The sequence below is a fragment of the Colossoma macropomum genome, unplaced genomic scaffold (assembly GCF_904425465.1).
Source record: "Colossoma macropomum unplaced genomic scaffold, Colossoma_macropomum, whole genome shotgun sequence".
In the NCBI taxonomy this organism is placed as follows: domain Eukaryota; kingdom Metazoa; phylum Chordata; class Actinopteri; order Characiformes; family Serrasalmidae; genus Colossoma; species Colossoma macropomum.
This window is the reverse complement of record NW_023494787.1, coordinates 30,943,729-30,968,708: the sequence shown is the minus strand read 5'-3', so window position 1 is coordinate 30,968,708 and position 24,980 is coordinate 30,943,729. Positions and strand designations below refer to the sequence as shown.

At 38.2% G+C, this 24,980-nt stretch overlaps 1 protein-coding gene across 3 annotated transcripts; it reads right to left on the bottom strand.

Moving 5' to 3' along the window:
• Nucleotides 1-828: 828 nt before the first annotated feature.
• hsf1 (heat shock transcription factor 1) lies at nucleotides 829-24,980 on the bottom strand. 3 transcript variants are annotated; one of them, XM_036566896.1, is made up of 14 exons: nucleotides 24,510-24,980; nucleotides 22,829-22,937; nucleotides 22,298-22,434; nucleotides 19,438-19,562; nucleotides 13,134-13,209; nucleotides 11,609-11,670; nucleotides 11,342-11,429; nucleotides 10,848-10,981; nucleotides 9,049-9,282; nucleotides 6,942-7,019; nucleotides 5,709-5,814; nucleotides 5,198-5,248; nucleotides 4,488-4,554; nucleotides 829-3,584 (listed from the first exon to the last, which is right to left on the bottom strand). In XM_036566896.1, exons 1-14 carry the CDS (start codon nucleotides 24,633-24,635, stop codon nucleotides 3,385-3,387), a joined length of 1,593 nt encoding a protein of 530 aa, XP_036422789.1. In that variant the 5' UTR covers nucleotides 24,636-24,980; the 3' UTR covers nucleotides 829-3,384. The 3 variants fall into 3 exon arrangements, with proteins under 3 accessions (XP_036422789.1, XP_036422790.1, XP_036422791.1); XM_036566897.1 differs by having other exon boundaries at nucleotides 22,307-22,434; XM_036566898.1 differs by lacking the exon at nucleotides 6,942-7,019.

Below are 24,980 nucleotides of genomic sequence, written 5' to 3'. Positions count from 1 at the left end.
GATTTAAGATAAATTGTAAATATTTGACAAGCGGTCTCATTCACCAGTAGTCTGAGACCCCTGGTTTAAAGTCAACCTGAAATCAAAACTGTTCATGTTCATGTCTTTGGTCAAATCAAGCATGATTCATCATGTACTGCTATAAAGAAAAGTCAACAATCCTGGTCAAATTAAATGTTTTGTTGATTTTCTAAGTGAAAAGAAGTTAACACATCCTCTACAAAAATATAAAAAAGAGACAGTGTGTATAAAAATATAAATGACATTTTTCTGCAAATTCTTCAACAGCTGGGGGGGAAAAAAGGGGCCATAACTTTTGCACAGGCTACATTTCATGTTTTAAATAAACAATAATTGTGCATTACAATGTGCATTGAAGTGTGTTCTCTGTTGAGGGTGTCAAAAAATCAACAAAACATAATCCAACCAGGGGCATTCAAACTTTTGCATACAATGGTATTATTTAAAAGACAAAATTTGCCAAAATTTTCTATTAAAATGTAATAACTTTTGTCTGCCTCTAAACCATTTTCTCAGTTTTGTTTCCATCACCATGCACAAGTAAGCAGGAAAAATAATATTATCAACAATATCATGTTTCAGTGACATTATTTATCATTATTGTGATATTTTACAATAAGTAACAATGTAGATCAGTACTGCATGTTTGATTACAAAGAGTAATTGGATTATATATAACCACAGGATTTATCATTTTTGAGAGTATTTTTTAATGTGGCACTCCAATCAGATCATAGAAAAAGAAATACAGATGTGTGTGTGTGTGTGTGTGTGTGATGTAGGTGATGTCAATCTTGTAAATCGTCATACTTTCAAAAACATATTTTTATTTGAAACATACCAATACACAAAGTGTTGTTCACATGCGTAACAAAATAATTTAGCTGTGTCTCTATTACAGATATCTAATGACTAAATTGAGACTGATGATTGTAATATTAGAAATTACCAACAATATATATATTTTATATATACGTAATTCCTGCTCTCGCCACACCATATTGCTCTCCCTACTTCACCAGAAACAAAGCTTGACCAATTGGAGCCACCAGGGGGCAGCATGGGTACAGATCATACAAAATAAATACATTTTCAATCTTAGACTCACTTCAATCTGGCAGAATATCTTTTTAGTATCAAATTTGCATCACCTCTGATCTCTGTTGCATACAAAAAAAGGTCATGCACGGCTATCAAAACTGGTCAGGATGTGAAAAAATATTTCACAACCTTTTCAAAATGACCTCTTGATTTTTCGGTTTATAGAACACATGCTACCCAGTCAGTTGAGAAGAATGTTTCAACAATGAAAAACGCTCAGGCTGCCATATTACGATCCATCAAACCTGTGACTGATTTCACTACGAATGGTTATTCTCCACGCGAAAACTGCACATAGTCTTGGATGCGTGTTTGAAAAAGCATCACAAAGTGACAGCTGATCTAGGAGAAGATCCCTCTGCTGAACTTGGCCAGAAAAACTGCTTCTAGATCAGTTTATGACTGCCAACCCTGCACTAGGAATAATCAGCGTCCACAAAACTGCCCCATTACTGCTGTCAAGAGAACATCTGTGGTAAACCATCAAATTTTTTAGTGCCAAATTTACCAAATATATTTTTTCAGCCTTGGCCCTTTACATATGCACATGAATAAAGCCTCTGTTTTGGCTATATACACAGTAGACTTGCCTATAGTGAGAAAGGCAGATTTTTCTTTTTTCTAAATGCGCACAACCTCACTCACACGTTCCTCATACATCCTCTGCCGCACTGCTAACTTCTTTAAAAAAAAATAATAATCGCACAGTCATCTAGCACAGCAAACTGCATCGAAATAAATACGACGGAACACTAAGGCAAATGTGGAACTGGGTCTGTAGTCACAAAGCATCTTTAAACAGAAGTGCTGATCTAGGATCAGTTTTACTGCTTTGTTTGGAGAACAGTTAATGTGGTGCAAAGTAAAAGCTGACCTGGAAACAGCACTCCTACACTGAGAATGCAAATATGAACCAAAAATCAATTTCATCCTAAACATGCACAGTAGCACATGTATAACATCGCTGTCGGAACAATACCTCATATCTCCAAAATTCACTTTACAGGAGACAGAAAAAAAAAAATCGTAACTTGTAAAGGTGGTTAATGTAAAAAGACCTTCTTCTAAGTAACTCTGGACCGTATCTGCTGCTGTTCATCACAAAATTTTCATGGAAAGGGTAATTGGAGTTTAAAACCGAGATACAAGTTCTTTGTGTGACAGCGTAGAGAAGCTCTGTGTGTTAGCCTCATTTTTGAGCAGAAGAGAGCTTGATATTGCAATATAGCCGGTTCGTGAGGGCTTCTACACATTGTGTAATCAATCTATGTTCACATACATTATATACTTTTTAAAAAATTTCAGTATCCGTGAAAACAACAGCCACAGTATTCCATACCATGGCTGCTGCAAATTAAAATCTCTCAGTAATTTAAGAACCAAGTACTTGGATGGGAAACGGGTGCAACTTCAAGCTTCAAAATATGAGTTAAATACATTTCGGTACTGTTCCAAAACTGAGTAAGCTGTAGTGATGAGGGGTCTACACTCAGATCTGAAAACAAACAAAACGAAACAGCTCTCAGTCAAACGAGCAAATGTGCACAAAACCCATCTTCAACTCATTTTGCAGCAGAGTTAAGAACAGCTTATTTGAACAGTCTTTATGCTAAACCGGCTTTGGAGGGGAGGAAAAGAACAGGTTCTTTTACAAGCCCCCCCACTCTGCGTGCCAGATAAAGAGAGAACATAATACTTGTACGCATATACGTTTTGTTACAAGAATTAAAGTCCCACTCAGGAATAGCTACCGCCAGCAAAAGTCCTCAAAGGAGGCACGAAGCTAAAAGTATTTGCAATACCTGTGTGAAAAATCTCATACAAAGCAAAGCGTTACAGTTACATTACAATATAGATTTATGTAGCATGAATACATTCCTAACACCATATTCATTCTACTTCAGTAGGGCGGGTTTGTTAAATTATATCAGTTGATAAGTCCTGGCCACGGAGCCGTTTTGGTCATTCCCGAGTACGGCTTCAACCTGATGTTTTATTAAAAACACACAACTGCAAAAGTAAGAAATTAAACGTGTGCATTTCCACTGCACCGAATCTATGAACAATGCAATTATGAGGAAACAACAGCAAAAGGTATTTCTCTATTGCTCAGAAATCATGGATTTAAAAGAACGAACAGAGCAAAAGGTGACATGGCTAAGTTTAACATATAAAGAAAAAGAACTGGGGAAAACACAACAGAAAACATGAAAAATAAAAAATCCACACATGTAAATCCCTTTATAAAAGCTGCCTTTTCTACTATAGCTTGGGGTCTTCTGGTACTGCTGTTTGGTAGTCGGTGGTCAGAAGTGAAATTGTGGGATCCTCCACAGGGTCCTGGCCAAAATAAGAGTCCCCCTCCAACTCCAGTAGAATGGGCAGGTCTTCCCCAGTGGTCTCTGTAGTGATCGGGTCAGGGAGAACCATCGGCTGAGCTGTGTACTGAACCAGCTGCTTTCCTGAAACATAACCAGAAACAGAGCAAAATGCAATTCAGTTCTATAGAAAAAATCTCAGACAAAATCAAAAAAAACTCGACATTTCAAAATTTCAAAGTAGACCAAGTGAAGGGTTTATGTGCCTTTGGACTGGTCGTTATAAACTTTTATAAGATACTCTCTTGCAGATAGTCCCAAACCACCTCTGAAAGCAACATCAGCAGATGAACTATGTGTCGGAAACTTCATGAAATGGGTTTCCATGGGCGAGTAGCTGCACACAAGCCTAAAATCGCTATGTGCCAAGTGTCAGCTGGAGAGGCGTAAAGCACGCAACCACTGAACTCTGGGGCGGTGGAAACGTTCTCTGGAGTGATGAACCTCACTTCACTATAAGGCAATCTGATGGATGAAACTGGGTTTGGCAGATGCCAGGAGAATGCTACGAATGCATAATGTCAACAGTAAAGTTTGGTGAAGGAGGAATAACGGTTTAGGACAGTTTTTCACCTCTTAGTTATAGTGAGCTGTAGTATTATGCAACATCCAAGACATTTTAGACAACTATATGCTCCCAACTTTGTGGAAGCAATTTGGGGAAGGCCCTTTCCTGTTTCAGTATGACTGTGCCCCTGTGCGCAAAGTAAGGTCCAAAGACATGATTTTGACATGATTTTGATGCGGAGGAACTCCTGTGACCTGGAAAGTGATTATCTCCAGAAGGAACACAGCCTGCTATGAATGGACTTAATGTTTCATCACTTTTTTCTAAGAGAAATAAAATTAAAACTATAGCTGCGTTCTGAGTTCTAATAAAATGGCATTGTCAATGTACTGAATGTGAAAATGCAACCTAACCCCTCCCTAAAAGAAGAAGCATATTAACATAAAAACGCAAAGGAAGCAAATGGCAGCAGCAAATACCCGATTTACTGGAGTTTGCACCAGACTCCGTCTCTCTGGCAGGTTCTGGTGAGAGTAATTCTTGAATCTGTAATTAGATGAGTTTAAGAAACTGTTATTATAACACATTCTGCAGAACAAAGACAGGCAGAACAAAAACTGTGTGAACTGAACAAATCTTAAAGCTAAAATGCCACCATCCAGAAACTCAATGTAAATGTTAATGTAAATTTTCCTTTATTATGTAACCAGGTAACCACATACACATATTACAGATTAAGCACTAAAATCATTTGTTGAAAAATGTCACTACAGTTGATCACCCAATACCTCAGGCTCTCTTTCACAGAGCTTGATGTACGCAAATTGCATGTGACTGGCTTGGTAACCGTGGGCCAGAATGCAATGCACTAATCAAAATGGAGTAAAATGTAACTTCACCTGTGAACAATGTTAAACACTCTTATAATAAGGCTTACAATCTCTGCTTGAAAAATGTAAGAAATCAGATCATTTCACTTGGCAAGATGCTATTTTTTACAGTGTATTAAGATCTTCTGTGTAATAAATTGGGGTTGCATTGTGCAATGTATTACCACAGTCTCAGCAAATGGCAGCATTTGGAAGGAACACGTAGGAACACGAATGCACTGATTTGTGTGTCACAACCTAATACCAACTAGAAAAGAATAAAATTCTAGAGCTGTATTATTCAATTAAGTCAGACTCACGCTTGTCAAACTGTCCAGGTCAACATCAGAGGCAGAGTTTGCACTGAAGATCTATATTTAAAAAAAAAACAAAAAACAAAAAACAACCCACATCAGAATACAAGTAAAAAGCAGATCCTTACCACTTGCACAATTCTCCTAAACTTAGATTAATGTCAACACTGATGTAGCCTTGTTTACATTTTTGTCTTATACTGATATTCTTTATACTTTCATTTATTCTAAGAAAATGACTTGTGCCAGTTGTCTCTTCAACAAGCACTGCTGTGTTTTATTTATTTATTTATTTTTTTAAGAGACAACAGTAAAGACCGCAAAAATTAAAGCTGACCTTATCATTTCTTTTGTACTTCTGTATTAAATGTCATTACACCCCTCCTGTACAACTACTAAAAATGTACGGATCTTACAAAACATATCATGAAAGGACTCTGATCCTTAATTCATGAACTTAACGTTAAAATCACATTACATTTCTGGTGATATTGAAAGAGAGCAAAAAGACACTCACATCGAAGAGAGGCGAAGAATCAAAATTGATAGACTGTGCATTGAGGATCGACTGGAGGTTTTCCAAGCCGCTGTCAATGTTGTCCAGGTGCTCGCTGAGCTCAGTCCTGGTACAGATTAAAAAAACAAACACTTTCATTCAGGGGTAAGCACTTATTTCTCTGACAAGGCTTGGGCTAAAAAAGGTCTTTGAGAACTAACAAAACACATGAAAAATACATAAAAAGTATTCATTTTTAGTGTCAATCAAAGCAACAGAGCTGTGCAACACGCTGGTGAACAAGGGAGGGAAACAGGCTAGTCCACCGAATTTGTTTCTTTTTTAAGTCATGTTGAAAGGGATGCCTGACTATGCAAATGCCTACCCAGGAAGGGGCGTTTGGAAAAGCACATGCATTTCAGTCTAAATGCCATGCCACACTCCAAAATGACCAAATGGTAATTCATTTAGAAATCAAAATAAGCCATTACTGATTATCACGCCATTACACATTTATCTCACAGGAAGAGTTGTGGCTCTCGCCCCAAAGCTCAGGAACTTTCAGTCACTTTGTGTATTAGCCCATAACAACAAGAGTCTTGCCTGAGTACCAGTTAAACCTGAACCACTTAGTAAAGAGGAAGACCACTGTTTCACTGTTGACTCAGGAGCACTGTTGTTGAAATGTGTAATATTCTGTGTTTATATGGATGTTAACTGTGATGATCTATAGAAACAATAACACTAGGTAGGGCTGCACAACAAAGAACAAAATCCCACCTGCAACCGTGATACATGATATATTAAAAACACACTGGTGAATATTTAATATGATGTGGTTAAAGACTGCCCTGCATTATTTTGAACAAAATAATCAAATTGCAAAACATAAATCCCTTGATTTGTCAAACATCTACAGAAATTCTTCTGAGATTTGATTCTGATGCTCACACCACACAATAAAATCTGCAACTTGCTAGAGGCCTCTTTTGCATACTCCAGCATATTCTACAATATCAGTACTTCAGAGGCCAATATCCAATATTGCTATAAAGATTTACAAATAATATACTGTGCAGCCCTAGCACAAGCCCTACATCATAACAACTCATGTGAACACAGAGGTGGCTGAGGCTTTTAGAGCACTGAAGCCGAGAGCCATCGCTGTCCATGGTTAGTGTGAGCGGGCCTTGGTAGCTTTTGAAGCACAGCACTGCGTGCTCTGGGGATGGCACGACCAACTGAAATGCTAACCCTGTATGTGTTCTGAGGTGAGGAGACGAGGAGGAGAGGCTGGGGAAAAGGCGTGAGACCTCAGACATCTGGGGGGAACTGAAAAGATAGAAGCACAACATGGGACTGGAAACAGTGGGAGGGGAGGCACTACACAATTACTGCGCTCTCTCACAGAGAAAAGGAAGACTGAAGGTTTCAGTGGAAATGCAGGACTACTTGGCTGCTGTAAATCAGACATTATGGTATAGACATGAATTCAAGTCTATTTGCATTATGCCACAAAGCACTAGTTGATATGAATCCAATTGTTTCCAAACCTTGTAATCCCTTAAGTAAACTTTTATTTCACCATACATCAATAATACTGACAGAAGTTTATGGACAAAATTAGGAAAGTGGCAGTACAGCATCAATTTTTTGGGGCAAAACAGAGGCCTCTACAGCTGAATTAAGAAAGCCAGTCATTAATTAGACTTAGAGTTTGAAGGTTCAGAAGAATGCATGTTATGTAATGTTAACGTAGCTCTTTTGCTGCAGAGAAAGGGCACAGTTACCATGAGAATGCATGGGTTATGACAAAGCAAATACAGATCATATTAAACGATGCTGACAGTAAGAATGGCCTTTAAAACAACAGTTCAACCAAAAATGCTGAGATTATTTCTAATTAACGATAGCTTGTTAAGTACAATTAGCATGGTGCAAATTAGATCATGCTAACTGAGCCCAAGCAATCTTCATTATTAGCTACCTTGGCTTTTCTGGGCGTTCAAAAACAATGTCACGCAACTGTGGTTTGGAAGGCACTATTTAAGCTTAGTCCCGGTCTTATGATTTTTAATCATAATGCAGTTTTAATGAAGAATTCAGTCCAGGGGCTTCATTTATAAAACAGTGGTACGCACTGATCTGATCTTAAATGTTGCATGTGAAAATTCACATTGAGGTAATGACATATAAAACGGGACTTTGACATCGAAAAGTGCATAGACTGATGCGCGTTTCCAACCTGATCCTTTTCTAACCTCATAATAAATCTGACCAATATCATTTAGTTCCCACATATTAGTAACAAATACTTCACATCCTGTGATTGCTGAAGGGAGAGAGCATGCTGTGGTGAGCAATGAGCTCTTACGAAAGATAAAAAATGTCTAACAACAAACAACTTGTTTATTATGGCAGTGATGTTACCTTAACAACAATGTAAAACTTTCTTCTAGTGATGTAGGTCTATATGCTTGTTGGATCATTCAAAATCAAGCCAGGATCAAATGCTTACATTTGTCACAGAAAATTAACTAGAGACAGGTGGGCACAGCTGTATCTGATAGGCCAAATGCTGCCAAGTGGCTCCTCCTCCCCTCCACTGTGAACATGCACTTCATACTAATATAAGAAAGTACCATTTCCATTCCAAATAATTTAAATAAAACAGATTAAATAAAACTTATTGTCTTTGTCCTTTTCAAAAATAATGCAAACAATGCTACTCTAAATAGGCTGCAAAGCAAAATACCATTTAGTCCTTCCTGACCCTGCGTAAAACATCTTTGTTTATGTACACTAATACTTTGGTTTTCTTTGCTCTGTTTATTAAAAAATAAATGAATATAGAAAATAGACAATTTAGCATGCTTGTAAAGCCAACAAACAATAGAGTAGAATAAAACATGCTGTGCTATAATATTTTCTCTCCTTTACAATATTTATTACTGGAAACATTTCTATTCAAATCAAGTAAGTTAGGCGGAGCTGCAAAACTGGCTCAGCTGCACTTAATTCTATAATCGTTTGTAATTTATAAATAACTCACCTGCATTTCAAAGTTGTGCGTATGTATATTTAAGTAAACATATGTTTTTAATGGCATGCAAATGCTGAGAATATTTCCTTAAGGATAGGGAAGGAGAGTAGGAAATTTACACATGGATACATTTTATAAATAAGGCCCCAGACAAAAGGGGATTGTGGCAGTTTTGGAGGTTATGAATTACAGACACAGGCAGAACATGACAGATATGAAGCACAAACTCAAGTCTGAGAAAGAGCTTGCGGAGGCTGGTTTAGAGTTACAGCTGAATAGGATCAAACTGCTGTCTGGGTCATGGAGGGTCATACTCACTTGTCCAAGCAGGCCACACTTAAACATCTGTGCTCTGTGGGGGGCGGAGTTGGGGCAGGCACGGGTTCACTCTCCTGAAGGATGGAGTTGATGAAGGTGGTGGGGGAGAGAGGTGTGTCAGCAGGCACACTCGACCCCACCCCAACTTCCACCTCCACAGGACACACTTCCTCTATCTCGGGACAGTGGGAGGGACTTGATGGCTCTTCCTTAATGTGCACCAATGGGCTTGTTCTGTTAACAGTGGGGAGGCATTTCTAATCAGTGTTTTTTTTCCTAACTTTGAGGACAACTGTTGACCAGACAATGATCTCCATTACACACCCAAATGTGATAAAAACACTGACTAATTTCTGAAGGACAAACTGAAAAGATGTCTCCCAGATTCTGAATGCAGTGTCTGTAGCCCTATTCAAGCTGGATTAAGTTTTACTGGAGGAGGTCTATTAACGTAAAAAGGCATTTGACTGGCTGATTCATATGGGATATTTACTCTCATTGTCCTTCTAATTAGCTCATCACCAAAAATGTTTTAGATTACAATAAACCTTTTTTGAACTTGGCGAACTGTGCGAAATCAGCGTGACGTTAGCCTCTTCACCCAGTCAACAAAAAAAAAACAAAAAAACAAAAACAACACTTGCCAATGTCCATTACCAGGATTTGTCATTATGTTATCAAGAGACTGATTCAAACAGGACTACTATTACTGTAAAAGGTCAGAGCATGACAAATTACAGACCTTAATACACTCTGGAGTTACTCAGCAGACTTGTACAACTACAGACACTGCAGATCCACACTGGATTAAAACCACTACTCTACTCGTTAATCACTCAAATTACAATTACACTTGGGCGCATACATTTTAAATCAGTGCTGTTCCTTAACTACCTCAGCTATATCTAAAAATAATTTGCGTGACAGTACATAGTTTAAAAAAGTGGTTAACATAAAATTTAAAAAATTTTAACACATCTAAATCATCAGGACACTTAAGCTGTACAGATAATGCTGCAATTTTTTGAGACTGTATGTCAGACGCAGGGAAACTCACAGCAGGGACAGTGGGGAATTTTTAAGGTCCCATAATAGCCCAATGTTTTAACAGTAAAAGTGCATAAAACATTATGTATACATATTGTTTAATATTACTTCGTAAACTTTTTAAATGGCGATTATCACTTTTCAAGCATCGTCATTGGGTTACTTGTCAATCGTCAACAATATTCAATTACAGTGTCGTATTGTCCTAGCCTATTGTCAACTACAGTCCTGATTGAGCCGAAGAAATCTTTGGTATTTGGCTTATTATTCAGGTTTTCAACTGAGCATTAAAGAATGATTGCATAAAAAAAATTACATTTTCAACAAGTACATGCAAAAAGAGTTTGTTGACATCATTGACTGCTGCTCACAGAGCCATGCTTGGGCTACGAACTTACAATCTATACTAATTACAGTCACAATAATGCCCAGACTGTTCACCAAAAAACGTCACCCGATTTACAATTTTTATATCAGAAATGTTAACATGCTGTCAGTGCTGTAACTTTGCTTGTTGTACTTCGTGCTATTGCATGTGGAACTGGAAGTAGAGGCAGTGTAAAATTGAACGGATGATCACTGACGGAGTGCTAATGAAACACGTCATGCTCAGTGTAGATCTGAAATTAGATGGGGAAAGAGTTGCCATAGCAACTGACTAACACCTATGGTGCACCTAAGCTGTGTTTAACAAGTCTGCCTTTTGTGGAGGGGGGAGGGAAAACACAACACATTTTTGAATAAGGACTTGCCTGTCCTCAATCCAGTCTTCCTTGTCAGCTGGGCTGCACTGGGCCGTATCTGTGATGTCAGAGATAATAGGGCCAGTCTTGACGGGAGCGTTGGAGGAGAAGATGCCTGTTCCGGCAAAAGTCGCGCCAGACGGCTGGAAAAGAAGAAGCAGGAAAAAAACCCCACACAATGACTTGAAACAGACAGGTAGTGTATACATGAGTTCCACATTCATCTAGCTTACATATGTTTATTACATACTGTACATGTCATTTTAAAAGTAATTAAACAATATAATTACTGCTGTAATAGGCTGACATTAATAATTATCAATTACAAAAAGCCTAATGTAGTTCTTCCCTGAGCAGGGCCTTTTCTTTGTTTTATGAAGAATACAGAGTACAATTCTGTGACTCTATAACTAAATCTCAGCAAAAAAATAATAAAAACAGAACAGCAGTTACTCTTTTTTGAATAAATACAATGAACACAGTGCTCAGTCAAGAGTACTCACAGAGAGAGTGGGTGAAGGCTCCAGAGAGTACTGCCTGCTGTATTTAGGCATAGAGTGTGCTGTGCTGCTATCGTTCAGCATTAAGGGCCTGATGATAGAGTGATCAAGAGAACAAGAGAGTGAGAAGAGCAAACAAAAATTCTAATCTGAAGAAGAAAAAAAAAATCTCAAGACATAAAAAGTTGGACAAAAGTCCCATAAAGTTTTACAGGTCTGTCTAGGATATTAATGTAGACAGCATATGTGTAACATGTCTGAACAACTTGCATCTTTCTTTTCACTCCGAGAACTCTGTTGGACCTCGCCAATGTAATCAGGAACTGGATGAGCTATGGAGACAGAAAACAAAAACAAAAAACAAAAAAAAAACAGTAAGGACAGTCCTTATAACACTTTAAGAAATCTGACTGGGAAAAAAAAAAAAAATTCATCTTAATACAATCAAAGGTGAATGTAAATGTACTCTAACTTAGATAAGTCTTTCACAGTCAGGTTTTTTTTGTTCATTTACTCTCGTTTCTCTACTGAAAAAAACAAATCCATTGTTTTGCTTTATGTGATATGTTGTGTCACTCCTGGGGAAATAAAAAAACGTGTTTGAAGCTGACAGAAATGAGCAGGCTATTTGGTACACATTAGAGCAATCTGAAATCAGAAAAAAGAAAAAAAAATATATACAAGTTCAAACTGTGGCAAGTTGATGTTCAGTAATTCGACAGTTTTTACATGGATACTTTGGTCGTTTTCAGGGAAAATTCATTTGTAAACAACTTGATATTGCCTTTTTTTAATTTTCATATGCAAAAACAACCACACTACGGGAAAACAGTCTAATCCAGTCGCATGTTGAGTTAAATCAGAGCTCGTTATTTGTTGCTAATTGTTTGCAGTGCAAGACATGATTCAAAATTTTGGCAAAGCAGAAGTATGTAACAAATTAGAAATAAAAAAAAAATATATAAATGAATAAATAAATAAATAAATTAATTAATTAATCAATCGACATCCTTTGGTTGATTTAACCCATTTATATCAGACATCTTTCGCACAGTTCGTAGGTCGTACCTTAAGAAGGCAGACATAACTGGATCGTTTTTTGTTGACACTGCTGCTTACAGAAAACATCCACTACCGAAAAAGTCTCTCGATCATCATCTGTGTTTGAGCGGAAAAGATTGCTTGCTCATCGGGAGTGCTGGACGTGTGCAACAGTCTTTCTAATTAATGATACACAAGGTACAAACCTATGCACTTGTACACACTCAGGCCTGTGTGTATACACAAAAAATAGTGAAAAGTATTCAGATGTTTTACGACATGACATTTTGCATCAAAGTAGTAGCAGTAATAAAAATACTACTACTACCACCACCGCCACCACTAATAATAATAATAATAAACTTTAGTTTTAAAAATAACTGTTGCAAAGGTATTTGTGTATGTGCGCTTCTTCACATTTTTAAAAAAGTTTTAAGGCAAAAATTTGTTTGCGATGGTATAAACTATTTGGAACAGTAAACTTTCTGTTGGGGAAAAAGAAATGTTGATGGTCATTTTAGGTGGGCTTATAGATTTCACTGTTGCATTAATTGGCAGCTTGGTACATCTTACCTTGTTTGTATTATTTTAACTCACTTTATTATATCAGTACTTTACATGCAGAAGTCTGATCAGATTTTTTGCATCAATTAGAGCTAGAAGGGAAAATAAAAAAATAAAAAAAATCTCATCCTGGATGGAGAAGATAGCACAGAAATGCTCAAGTGTGATGTTAGTACACATAAGGTCTTACCTTATTGACAACTTTCTGTTGCTGGGCATGTTTCTGTCTCAAGCTAGCCACTTCTCTCCACAGAGCTTCATTCTCACTGAAAAGAGAGCAAGAGAGAGAGAGAAGGAAATAAAGTGAGAAAGAGAGAGAAACAAAAAGAGAAAGAGAAAGTAATTAAAGGTAAATGTAAAAGAGTAAGGCTCAGGCAACAACTTGAGTAGCAATGACTAAGCAATGGGGCAGGTGTCAAACCCCAGCCATTGCAAAAGTGAGCAGTAGGTGGGCAGTACGGCCAAAAATGTTTATCACAGTATAAGTAAGATTTCTCTCGGACCATTTCAGTATATTTCAGTACAGTGTATGAAGACGCAAGATTCCTAATTAGCCAATTTGCCTGCTTTAGCCTTGTACCTTAATAGCTGCATACAATGAACCAAATAAATAGAAAATAATTATTAATTGCAATTACTTACACAACAATTAACTGTCAGATAAAATTTCATGATCATAACAGGCCTAAAGGTTGCCGTATACATCCCCGTGAATTAATATTCTGCTAGCGAATGTGGAAAAAGCAGCCCTCTTTTTTATTGAAGTGTAAAAGATGAGACATTCTTGGGGGACTTTATTTTGCCAAGTTAATGACTATTAAAAGATCTAAGCAGCCTTTGTTTATTCAGGTTTTTACTGCGGCCTGGACCACTTCAACTCTGTTCCCTCAAGACTGTTAAAACTGCTTTAAGTGTGTGCACATGGCCCCTGACACACAGCTTAAATCACCAGAGCATAGCACACAGGCACACAGGTGGATATCAAACCATTCTGATACATGGAAATTGAGATATATTGCACTTCATCTCTCCATGGCCCTAAAGAACTCTGCTCCAGATACACCATTCACCTATAATGAAGTGGTAAGCTCAGCACATGCTACATTCTAATGTCAGCAGATGTTTTCAGAACGTTCATGTCAAAGAAACAAAACAAAAAGAAAGACTGTCAATCTGGGAGAACACCCATTCGACACTGATCACAAACAGATACACCACCATGTTTGGCTTTGCTGGGGCTTTTTGGAAGTGGTGATGTTACATGAAGCGTTGCCAAGATACCAGAGATTTACCTCAATATCAAGTGTAGTATCACAATGTTTGAAAACAAAACAATACTGTAGACAGAAAATTAAAAACACAGAAAAAACATTCTGAGCAAACCGGCAGACTTTTAAGCTCTTTCTCTTTTGCAAAATTCAAGATGCAGATGTTGAGTCAAACTTGCGTTGTTTGCTTTCCAGTTGAGGAACTTTGTTTTTGCATATTGGTGTCAGTTGGCTGGTCAACTTTTTAGCAAGGTAGGCAAAATATCCCACACTTCGCTTCCCAACCCTGTCTTTCTCACAATGCTGCCAGTGTGAAAGAACTATGTTTTTGTCATGGCCATGCTAGATAAATTTGGTGCTTAAACTTCACAAGTGACGCATATGAATTTCTTGCACACTCGAGTCAAATTAGCATGTATGCATGCCTACAGAAATCTGCAAAGAAACTGCTCAAAAAATACTTTTTGCAAAAAGAAAATAACAGTCCTGGAACGGACTGCGCAAAGTAACACAACAGACTTAATGCATTTTTAAGTATGGTACAAATGTCCAAACACTTTTAAAGGACGAATACAAAAAACTGCATGAAAAAATGAAATATTCTGATGTTATTTTTTGCATCAAAATTATATGCACTTAACGAGACGATTTAAAAAAAAAATCTGGCAAAACATTCGCACGGCAAAAAAAAGACAAGCAGAATATCAATGAGACAATCCTTTGCTTCTCATGAAACAGGCAAACTGTGACATTGTGCATGATGCTTTTTGGAAAAGCGAAAAAAAAAAAAAAGTTTCTCCACCTCATTTCAGGAGCTAAAACTCTTTCACTCACAGATCGGATCTCTGTGACTTTAGAGATACAGCTCCACATGAGACGACGTACAAATGTGTAGAATTTCTTTTACCTGTAATACAATGAGCAAATGGTGACACTGGGCTACTGTCCATTTTGGAAAAGTGAAAGTAGCGTGATCATTGGTTAACTCGACGTTTGAAGCCCAGTTTGAGCTCCATCTGAGCTGCTTAAGAAGATTCTGATCCTTTTAGAGTTTATGAAAATGTTCCAGTTCCACCTAATTTGTTATCTTAGTTGTCATTAGAGCCCAACCGACGTGCCGATATGAGCTAGTTGAAAATAAAATAGTATCAGTGTTTATAATGGCCGATTAAGGACAATTAAAAAAAGGAAACAGTAAACGTACAATTAACTACAAGTGAATTTCATTTTTGAATTTTTTTTGTGGATATTAAATCTGGTCTTGGTCTTGACTCAACTACTAAAAGTCTCAGCCTTGACTCAGACCCTGACCTAGCGGTCTTTCACTACAACACTATTATTCACTTCTCAAAAAGAAGTTCTAGTATATTTATGAGTAACAAGCCATGTTCAGGTGATCCCACATGTAACCAGTTAATCATTAAGTTAAAAAGTTTATTTTTAATCTGCATTATGTCATCTTGGTGAGGACTCCTAAATAACATAAGAAATGTTAGGGAAACTTCTTATGTTATGTATTTCTTAAGAAGAAAAAAAAAAAGAATATTGGCCAAAATATTGTATAAATCAGATTTTTAAATTCACAAATATCAAAATTGGTATCGGTCTTAAAAATCCTAGTCTCTAGGATAGTCGTCATGCCAAAGCCAGAGACGACTGTGATTGGTCAGGGAGTTTTTAGCACCAACAAAAGCTTGCAAAAGCAAACAGAACGTAAATAAAAGAACACATTTTCGCAGCCCAAAAAAAACACGTATGGTGTGCAAGATACCATTTGTTATAGTTCTGTTCGAATTAATCTACTGTCCTCTGAATAAATCAGGTGAATAAACTGTCTTTGGTGTGTAAAGGCCTTAAGTGTTATTTTTTTTAACATAAGAAACTGAAAGTATTCATTTATCAAGTAAAATTGAAACAGCACTGATTTTTCGATGAATCATGCTACATAGGTGAAAAAACAACCCCTACAAATTTTCTCCTTAGTGGAATAAAACACTAAATTTGATTTGCACCTGAGCTCCAAAAAAAACCCACCTTGTTTCTCTGTGGCTTTAGCCAGTGCAGAGCTCACTGAGGACAGGAAAGAGCACTGCTGAGGTGAAAAGAGTGGAGAAGTGGATTCCCAGTGGGTAAGATTCAACTGCCTTTATGGAGTTGAGCAGAGGACATGGCTGTCCTGTAAAGTAGTGGTGAGGGCCTGTAAAAGAGCATGGAGAGGGAAGAGCCTGCTCTTTGAGTCCTCTCCTGAGCCCTACAGTTTGCCCCCCGGCCCCACTCCCTATGTTGGACCAACAGAAGGCTTTATTGGAGCAGGTGTGGATTCCTCTATGCAGGAGGGGGATCAAAGCTCTCCTAAATCTCACCACCAGAGGACTCTCACGCCCTTCCTCTCTTGCTGAGCCAACAGTGAACTAATGGTTGCATTAAAAAACTTAAGACTGGGGCTCCCGAGTGGCGCAACCATCTAAGCGTTGGCCCAATCATCAGGAGATCGCGAGTTCGATCCCTGGTGATGCTACAGCCATCCGTAGCCGGGAGTCCAAGAGAGCACAATTGGCCTCGCTCTCTATGGGTGGGTGGAATGGTCCCTCCTTCTCCCCCCATCACCCAGCACGATGATAGTCAGCGCAAGCGTCTGTTAGCTGATGTAACAGATCTGGCGGTTGCCGCTTTCCTCCAAGTGCGTTCAGCTGTCCAGTGACATTGCGTGAGCGGCAGTCCAGAAAGATGCGGTGGCTGGTTTCACAGGTCTCGGAGGAAGCCTGTGTTAGCCTTCACCCTCCTAGTGTTGGTAGTATCGTGTGACTAGGGGAGTCCTAACTAGCAGGTGGAATTGGAAATGACTAAATTGGGGAGAAAATTGGGTAAAAAACAAAAAAAAAAAACTTAAGGCTTGGACGATTTGCAAGTTTGGAAAATGGATAAATCAGGACAAATTTATCGATAAACGTAATTTTTTAAAGCGACTTAAAATCACTGGTACATTACAGTCACATATTTGATATATCTAGGACAGTTTTAAATTCTGCCAGAGGGGGCGTAAACCCATAAAGCCCCTTCACACCGAATGTGCTTCACAACAGCAAGAAGGAGGAAGAAGCCGTAATCATAAATTAGTTGGGGGTGGTATGGCCATAAATGTATATCATGGTATAACTAAAGACGGAACGATCGATCAGCTACGCATCGGTATCGGCCATTTTTCAGCCCAAATTTGCTATAACTTAGCTGATCCTGAGAGTTTATAAGTGACGTAAAACATATGTGCCATATTTAAGCACTGCTGCAGCTCATGAAGCTCCTTGGTCACAGCACTCTGCAGTTCCTCATTCAAACACTACATAAAAATAGAGACCATTTGACTTTTGACTATAGGACTAAAGGCCTACTTACACAGTCTGATTTTTACAGATGAAAAAAAACACACATCCTTTGAAATTGTTTTGAAAATGAACCCACATATATTAATGTAATCTTTCACACCGAGTTCAAAACTGACAGACTATTTACTGTGTAAATATTTATCGGAGCCTGCTCTATTTTCTTCATTGTAAGGATGCATTAAAATCAGGCTTCATTATTATGGTTGCAGCCCAAACAAATGTGTGTCAGGATGGCAACAGAACTCTTGTAGCACAGCACAAAAGCTTATACAGTAAGCAAACGCTGACTAAAAAAATGCGCAGGTTAAAGACAATATATGTCAGATGAGATCTGAAAGGCTATGAATGACAGTTAGTACATTAGTGTGACTGCATTTAACCAGAGTTCATTCACTCCTTTTTAATAAGAGGAGCAACAAACAGAATCAGAACCTCAAAATGATCAGAATGGTCCATCTCTGGGTATGAATCACAGTGTGTGTGTATATATATATATATATATATATATATATATATATATATATATATATATATATACACACATACATACATACATACACACACATACACATACACACATACATACATACACACACACACACATACACACCTCAGCACCAGATTTTACACAAACTCTCGTAAGCATGGGACAATGGGGAGGGCAAATGCCACCATGCTCTGCTGACAGACAGATATGAATGAGCTCATCCGCAAAAACCCGTCTGCATTTCATCATCTCCGCGACATGGTATAGTACCCGGCCTGCCCTGAAATCATGTGTTCCAAACCAGGGCCAGAGTCCAGAAAAACAACAGCGCAATGCAGCTGGGCTGTGTGTCAGAGGAAGGGATGTCTTAATGATGTGCACTTTGACATGCACTGACAATCTAACTTGCAGCTGGTGAACCACATCTCGCTTGTGTGAGGGAGCTTGCCTGTTTTAGGATGGTGACTAAGGCAGGCTAAAAGGTGAAGCATTACTGCATTGTCACCAATGTGTAGAGGCCCAAAGGCTGAAGTGCTTAGTCCACTTTCCACATAATAGAGCTAATTCACCAACCACTGCATTTTATTCTGAATGGCTAACGATTTCAAGACCTGTTGCTCAGATTTATTTATTTTTTTTCAACCTCAAAACACAAACAAATCTTTGCTGACAGCCTAAAGGCAGTCTACATGAAAAATTGCACCTCGGATTTACACAGTAATATGGGCAACACCAAAGGCTGGCTTGTCTGAATGCTCTACAACTAAGCTCATAATTCCATGAAAAAGCTCAACAAATTACTCCACTTTTCAATAATGTATCAGAAACAGGCTCATTTCAGATACACTATCTCCTGTGTGTATTTCAGTCTGTGTTGGGGCTCAATGAACTCTTCTTCTAATCAGGAGCTTAAAATAAACAGGCTTTACTCAGCCTTAACAAAGAAGCCCTACTGCTCTGCTCGAGAAGTGAGACAAAAAAAAGGAGAGCACATACCTCTCTTTAGTTCACTTGCAAAAAAAAGCAAGGGGGGGAAATATGAAGTTGCATACGCAGTGAACACTACAAGTTTTCATTAGCCTTTCAAACCATTTGTTTAGCTGGTTCCGCACCCTTTAGATGCAAACAATTCCAAAGAAAGAAAAAAAACATTCCATAGTTCTGAAGAACTACAGGGGAAGAGATTATGCAAGTCATCATTTTCTTCTTCTCCAATCCACTAGTTCCTCCACTCATATGGCCTTCTCAATAGTGGTCCACTCATATAGTGGGCCACTATTGAGAAGGATTAAGATATAAAGACATACTGAAACCTCAGTGGCTTGGCAACCACCAGTCTCACAGTGCTTGACTTACTGTTTGAGGGTGCTGATTTTAGAATCTATGGACTCCTGCTTTCCCTTCATTTGCTGTACATCTGAGATCATCTTGGTCATGTCGTCCGGGCTCAGCTTGAGGTCTTCGTGCTTAATATTTGACACCTGAGGATGAACATCATGAAACTGTCAGAGAGCAGTGTGTATAGGTTTGTGTGAGGGCTGTGGCCTTGTCCTGAACTCAGAGGTGGGTGTATGGAGGAGGGGGGAAAAAAGAAACAGTGGAAAGCATTTACTCAGGGTTTGGGTTTGATTTCACTCTGAACTGGTCAGTTGGCCAGGGGCTGCAAATGGAAAAGGCTGTAAAAATCGGAGCAGTGGAAAAGGCCTGCATCTGAGGGGTCAGGCAATGCCAGATTACCAGCTTCTGGGGCCTAATCCACATAACCCTGGCTGGCAGACACCCAGAGCCCTTGAGATTATCTCAATCAGGGCCACAGTCAAAGCAAGAGGACACCTGGGATTGATAACTTATTGAAATGAAGATTTACAGTTTTCAGCTTAGTGTGAACTTAATATGTGAATTACAAATACACTGAAGCAACACAATAAGAGTTTTAAGAGAAAAAAAATACACTTCTGAATACACTTTCAAAATCACTCAAATAAAGCATGTATATTACTATATTACTCTATTTTTTTAATTACTATTGATATATCACTCCACCCCAATTTAATTTTTGATTGACCATTTTCTGTGTTTTTGTGAGCACTCACCAGAACAGTTTTCTTGTATGTGAAAACATACTTGGCTAACAAACTATTCTGACTTTGATCTGGATTTCTGCATGAGAATTCAACCTCATCATCATTCAAGTCAATCTTACTTAAAAGAACACATACAGCATTATATATATCACAATATCTCCACTGAGTGAATGGTTTAAACAATCATGACCTGTTGAAAAGCAGGTGCGTTGCGTCTGGGGTTCCAGCATGGCTTTGACTTGCCATGTTGTTTTAAAGAAACACCCACAAGTTCTGTTACCTAGCTTTCACAACACAATTCTGCTCAAGTGCAATATGGCCTTATCAGAAGAAATTTCACAGGACTTCTAAAGAAACGTTCCTGAACCAAAAAGGGTTACAAAAGAAACTCTACCTGGGCATCCATCAGTCCATATTGAGGCATAATGTTTAGAGGGAAGAAACTCAGTGCCACTGGATACGAAAAACATTGCACAAGAGTTCTTAGGAGTTTACTCACATACAAAAAAAAACACAGCACTGTCTGAGTCAGGTTTGTGAAAGACAACCTGCATGTTCAACGGCACTAATGGAATGTTCTGCTGTCAAATATCAAATGTTAATTTTTAACGCAGTGATGTGATATATTAAAAGAAAGCATTTCATTCCAGACCAAAATCTCATACTAAGTGTGAAGCATGGTGGAGGGAGTGTAATAGTATCAGGCTGCTTTGCTGCCTCAAGGTCAGGATGACTTGCAATCAGTGCAACTGAGAAAATGTGTCCAAAAGTGTGCAGACACCTGCTCATCCGATGTTCCTTCTGAAATAAATGTATTAACAGGAAATTTGTCACCCACCCCTTTACTGCACTAACAGCCTATAGTCCTCTGAAAAGATAATAAACTGGATGTTGAAACACTGCGGTGAGGATCTGATTGCATTCAGCCACAAAAGCCTTAGAGAGGTCAGGTAGTGATGTTGGATGATTAGTTCTGGGTCACAAACAGCACTTTATCTAATCCCAAAGGTATTGGATGGAACGCTATCACTCCAGACAACACAGTTCTGCTTCTCAACAGCCCAATGTTGAGAAGCTTTATAATTCCTCTAGCTGATGTCTGACATTGGGTATAGTGACCTTACGCTTAAGGTTGGCGGCTTCAGAGAGTCTCATTCTATCAGCAATGCTTCTCTACAGAGATTATATAAACTGTGCATGAATGCTTGCATCAGCAATGAGTACACCCAAGTTTATTAAAATGGGTGTCTGGATACTTTTGGACACATAACGTACTTTATAACACCACAAACAACTATCAGCAACTGCAGAAAATATTTGTTTGAGGTTACTAAAAATAAAGGTTCACATACTTTTAGATCAATGTCCTTGTTTATTTAAGACATTTGATTAATAAAATGCATTTAATAAAATACATTAATAAAACACATTTGATTAATAAAATATGTTGCGAGTTGTTTGTTAGATCTTTATGTTTTAATACTATGACTGATAGCACCCTGAATTTATGAAACATCTCAGAGGAAGAATGCTGATCCCACTCAGCACTAGATAAAAAGCATAAAATGATCCCTTATCAGCATTCTTACTCAGAGGTTTGATAGGTTTGGGTTCAGATCACATTTTAGGAACATTCATTCAGATTTGTATGAGATCATTCTAAATTTTCTCACAACTGTACATTGTTTGGTTTGTAGTGAAACACTGACCTCTTGCTGAGTATTTAAAAGAGTACTACATTTTTTTTATTATGTGCTCTGAGAACTTTAAACTGAAGTATTAGCCATGGCCAATGAGAAATTCTGGCAATATTATTTACAAGGCAATAAAGAAAAACATCCAACTGACTCACTACGTTTCTGTGACAGTAATTTATTTCAAATTAAATTAATAGTTTAACTTGACAACTTTTCTGGGGGAGCTTCACAGCAAAGTCCAACTGTGTTTAACTGACTCATTCCCAACAGACTAATCCTCCTTGATGACTTTATATCTAAACTGTTCTCTTGCACTACTAAAAGGCAGATACTCGTATCAAATGTAGTTGATAGTTTACATTTTACAAATAAGAGTAAACTACCATTTTACTATAAATAACCAGTAAAAGTAAAGAGTAATAAAACAGAGCTTACTGCGGTCACCTTCCTCTTAATGTTCTCCAGCAAGTGCTCCTGTCCACGAACAAAGAAAGGATGCTGGAATTCCGTGTCATCTTTCTCAGGCTTCACCAATCCACCCTGCTCAATGTGAACTACTTTGCGGAAGCCATCTATCAGAAGACAACAATGAGCTTGCATCAGAGTGGTTCATAACATTCTAACATTATTCATTAAACAAATTTCTAAAGTTAATTACTCACACAGAGAAAACAAACTGCATACAAAAGCTATTCATTTAACAGACTAACAATATGCTTGTATTATTAATCTTCTTGGGGTTTACAACAGGGTAATTTGTGTGGGGAATATGTGTAAGGCTGATGCTCTGATGTTTAGTCAATATAATCTGTTGGATGTCCACCCAAAACACTGTCTATAAACCTAACTTAAATGGAAAGATAGCACAAACATTAATTTTCAATAATAGAAAATAATGTAAACTGATTTTATTCCAAGTAGTTCTGGAATATTTCTAGTGGTCCATTCATCATAAAAAATGCTTACACATATTGAGCTGCCGAACGAAGCTGGCCATGTTATTGTGCTTGAAGTACTTAGGAAGCACCTCTTTGGAGAACCTGCCCTGGTCGAACACATGGAAGCTGTTGCCATGCTACAACACAAAAGAGAAAGGTTTTTGTTTTTTTTTTAAGAATATCTGACTGTAGAACAAAGCCTATAGAAGTCAGATTACAACAAGATTAATTACTACAAGATCAACTTGCAAACTGACAATTCAAACCCCAAAACAGACTTGACAAAATAAGAAAATGTACTTATTGCTGTAGTACAATTAAGGGTGAAATCAGGTTATGGATTCTATGGATAACTGTTACAGTGACGCCTAAAAAACATTAGTAGGATAAACAGTGTTCATGCTCAACAGAGCACATGTAGATGCTTATTGAGGGGTAATTACATCAGATCAGCCAGTGGTGCAATCCACCATCAACTGAGAGTCAGACCAAGATCAAAACGCTGCTCAGACTGCTACAGATTTACATCTGAAAGCTAAATACTCACAGGATCCAATATTTAAAAAAAAACATAGACCTTATCAAAATAACAAGACACACATCAACACAATTTCAACTTATTTACATTTTTTAAGATCTCACAAATTAGTCACTCGACATTTTTATCTGAGCAGGAAAAAAACTGTACCTTTGAGCACTAAACTATATTTGAAACATGAAATATCTGGAACATAATCTTACGTCTGTAATGTGATTGCTAATAAATTCCATATAAAGGAAATATAAGTCCTATGTTGAACTGCAGCTAGATTAAACAAATAAACCTGAGTTTCAGATATTTTATTTCTACTAATGTATACAAAAACTGTGAATAAAATGCATACTGAGCAAGGTGATGTGTGGCATCAGGGAGACTGACATCAGAGGAGTAGGTGTCAGGATAATTTTACATTTCTAATATTGGCAGTAGCTCTGCAAGACATTTTTCTTAAAGGGTTTTAAAGCAGATGCAGCACTTAGTGACAATATATTGATTAAACACATTGTCTGGAGTTTAAACAAAGTGGTATTTTTTTTATTTTCAAAACACAAGATGTCTTCCACTTATATTTATTTCTGTTTATTGGCATGTCAATGTCCATGAGGCTCTGCATTACTGACCACAAGCCATGCTGCCTCGCCATGACCTGATTTGCGACTGTCTGACCACCACAAATCTCCATTAGTAAAGGCACGCTAAAGGGCCTAGGCCTATATAAGGACACAGTCTAAACACTGCTTGAAGTTACTTCATTCTAATGCCACGCTCCTTAAGAACGTATTGACTCAGTAACTAAAAAGTTTATATATATATATATATATATATATATATATATATATTAAATAATTCACAACTCAGGTTCTCTGTCAGGACCTACGATGTGGTCGAACAGCAGCCTAACAGTACGGCGCACTTTCTGTTTCTACTTAACCTAGCTACAAGTTTGACCAAGCCCTACAGCAGAGCCAATCTACCTACATAAACATATCACAAACCAAATGCCAAGGCGCCACAACCATGAAAGAGCTTCATGTTTAAGATAAAACGATATTAATACAACCATTAGCGATCCCAGCAGCTAAATAACACTTAAATTACTCCTAACGGCGTCATTAGCTATTTCGGCTAATTAGGCTAAGCTAGCCAGCTGCGAGTGCTTTCAGCTTACGGGGCTCCAGCAGATCAGAGGGTCGGTCTCTGGATCCTCCACCAGCGTCCAAAGTTTGGTGAGAAAAGCAGGCACGTTGCTACTGGACACCAACAGTCCACCAGAACCAACGGTGTGGAATTCCATGTCCGAAATGAGAAATAAAGCTTTCGTTTGCCCCCAGATGATGCGAAAAGATTACTGGGCTGAGTGAGTGGAGCAGTTCGGCTACCGCAGCCTTAGCTTAGCTCGTCAGCTAGCCTCACTCTCTGGAGGAGAAGCCCGTTTAACTAAAGTCGAATTCGCCCAGCAGCGCGGTGCGGGCGCCAACGGCACCTCGGCTCCTTTCCTTGACGCTTCGCGTCCTCGCCCACGGCAGACAGACCAGTTTATGTTTATCCCTTAACGTGCTGTCGTTAACCAAAAGTAGTGGAAATTTCCACCATGTTGACATTTCTACAACAAACTGCGTAGGAAACAACTGCCGCAAAG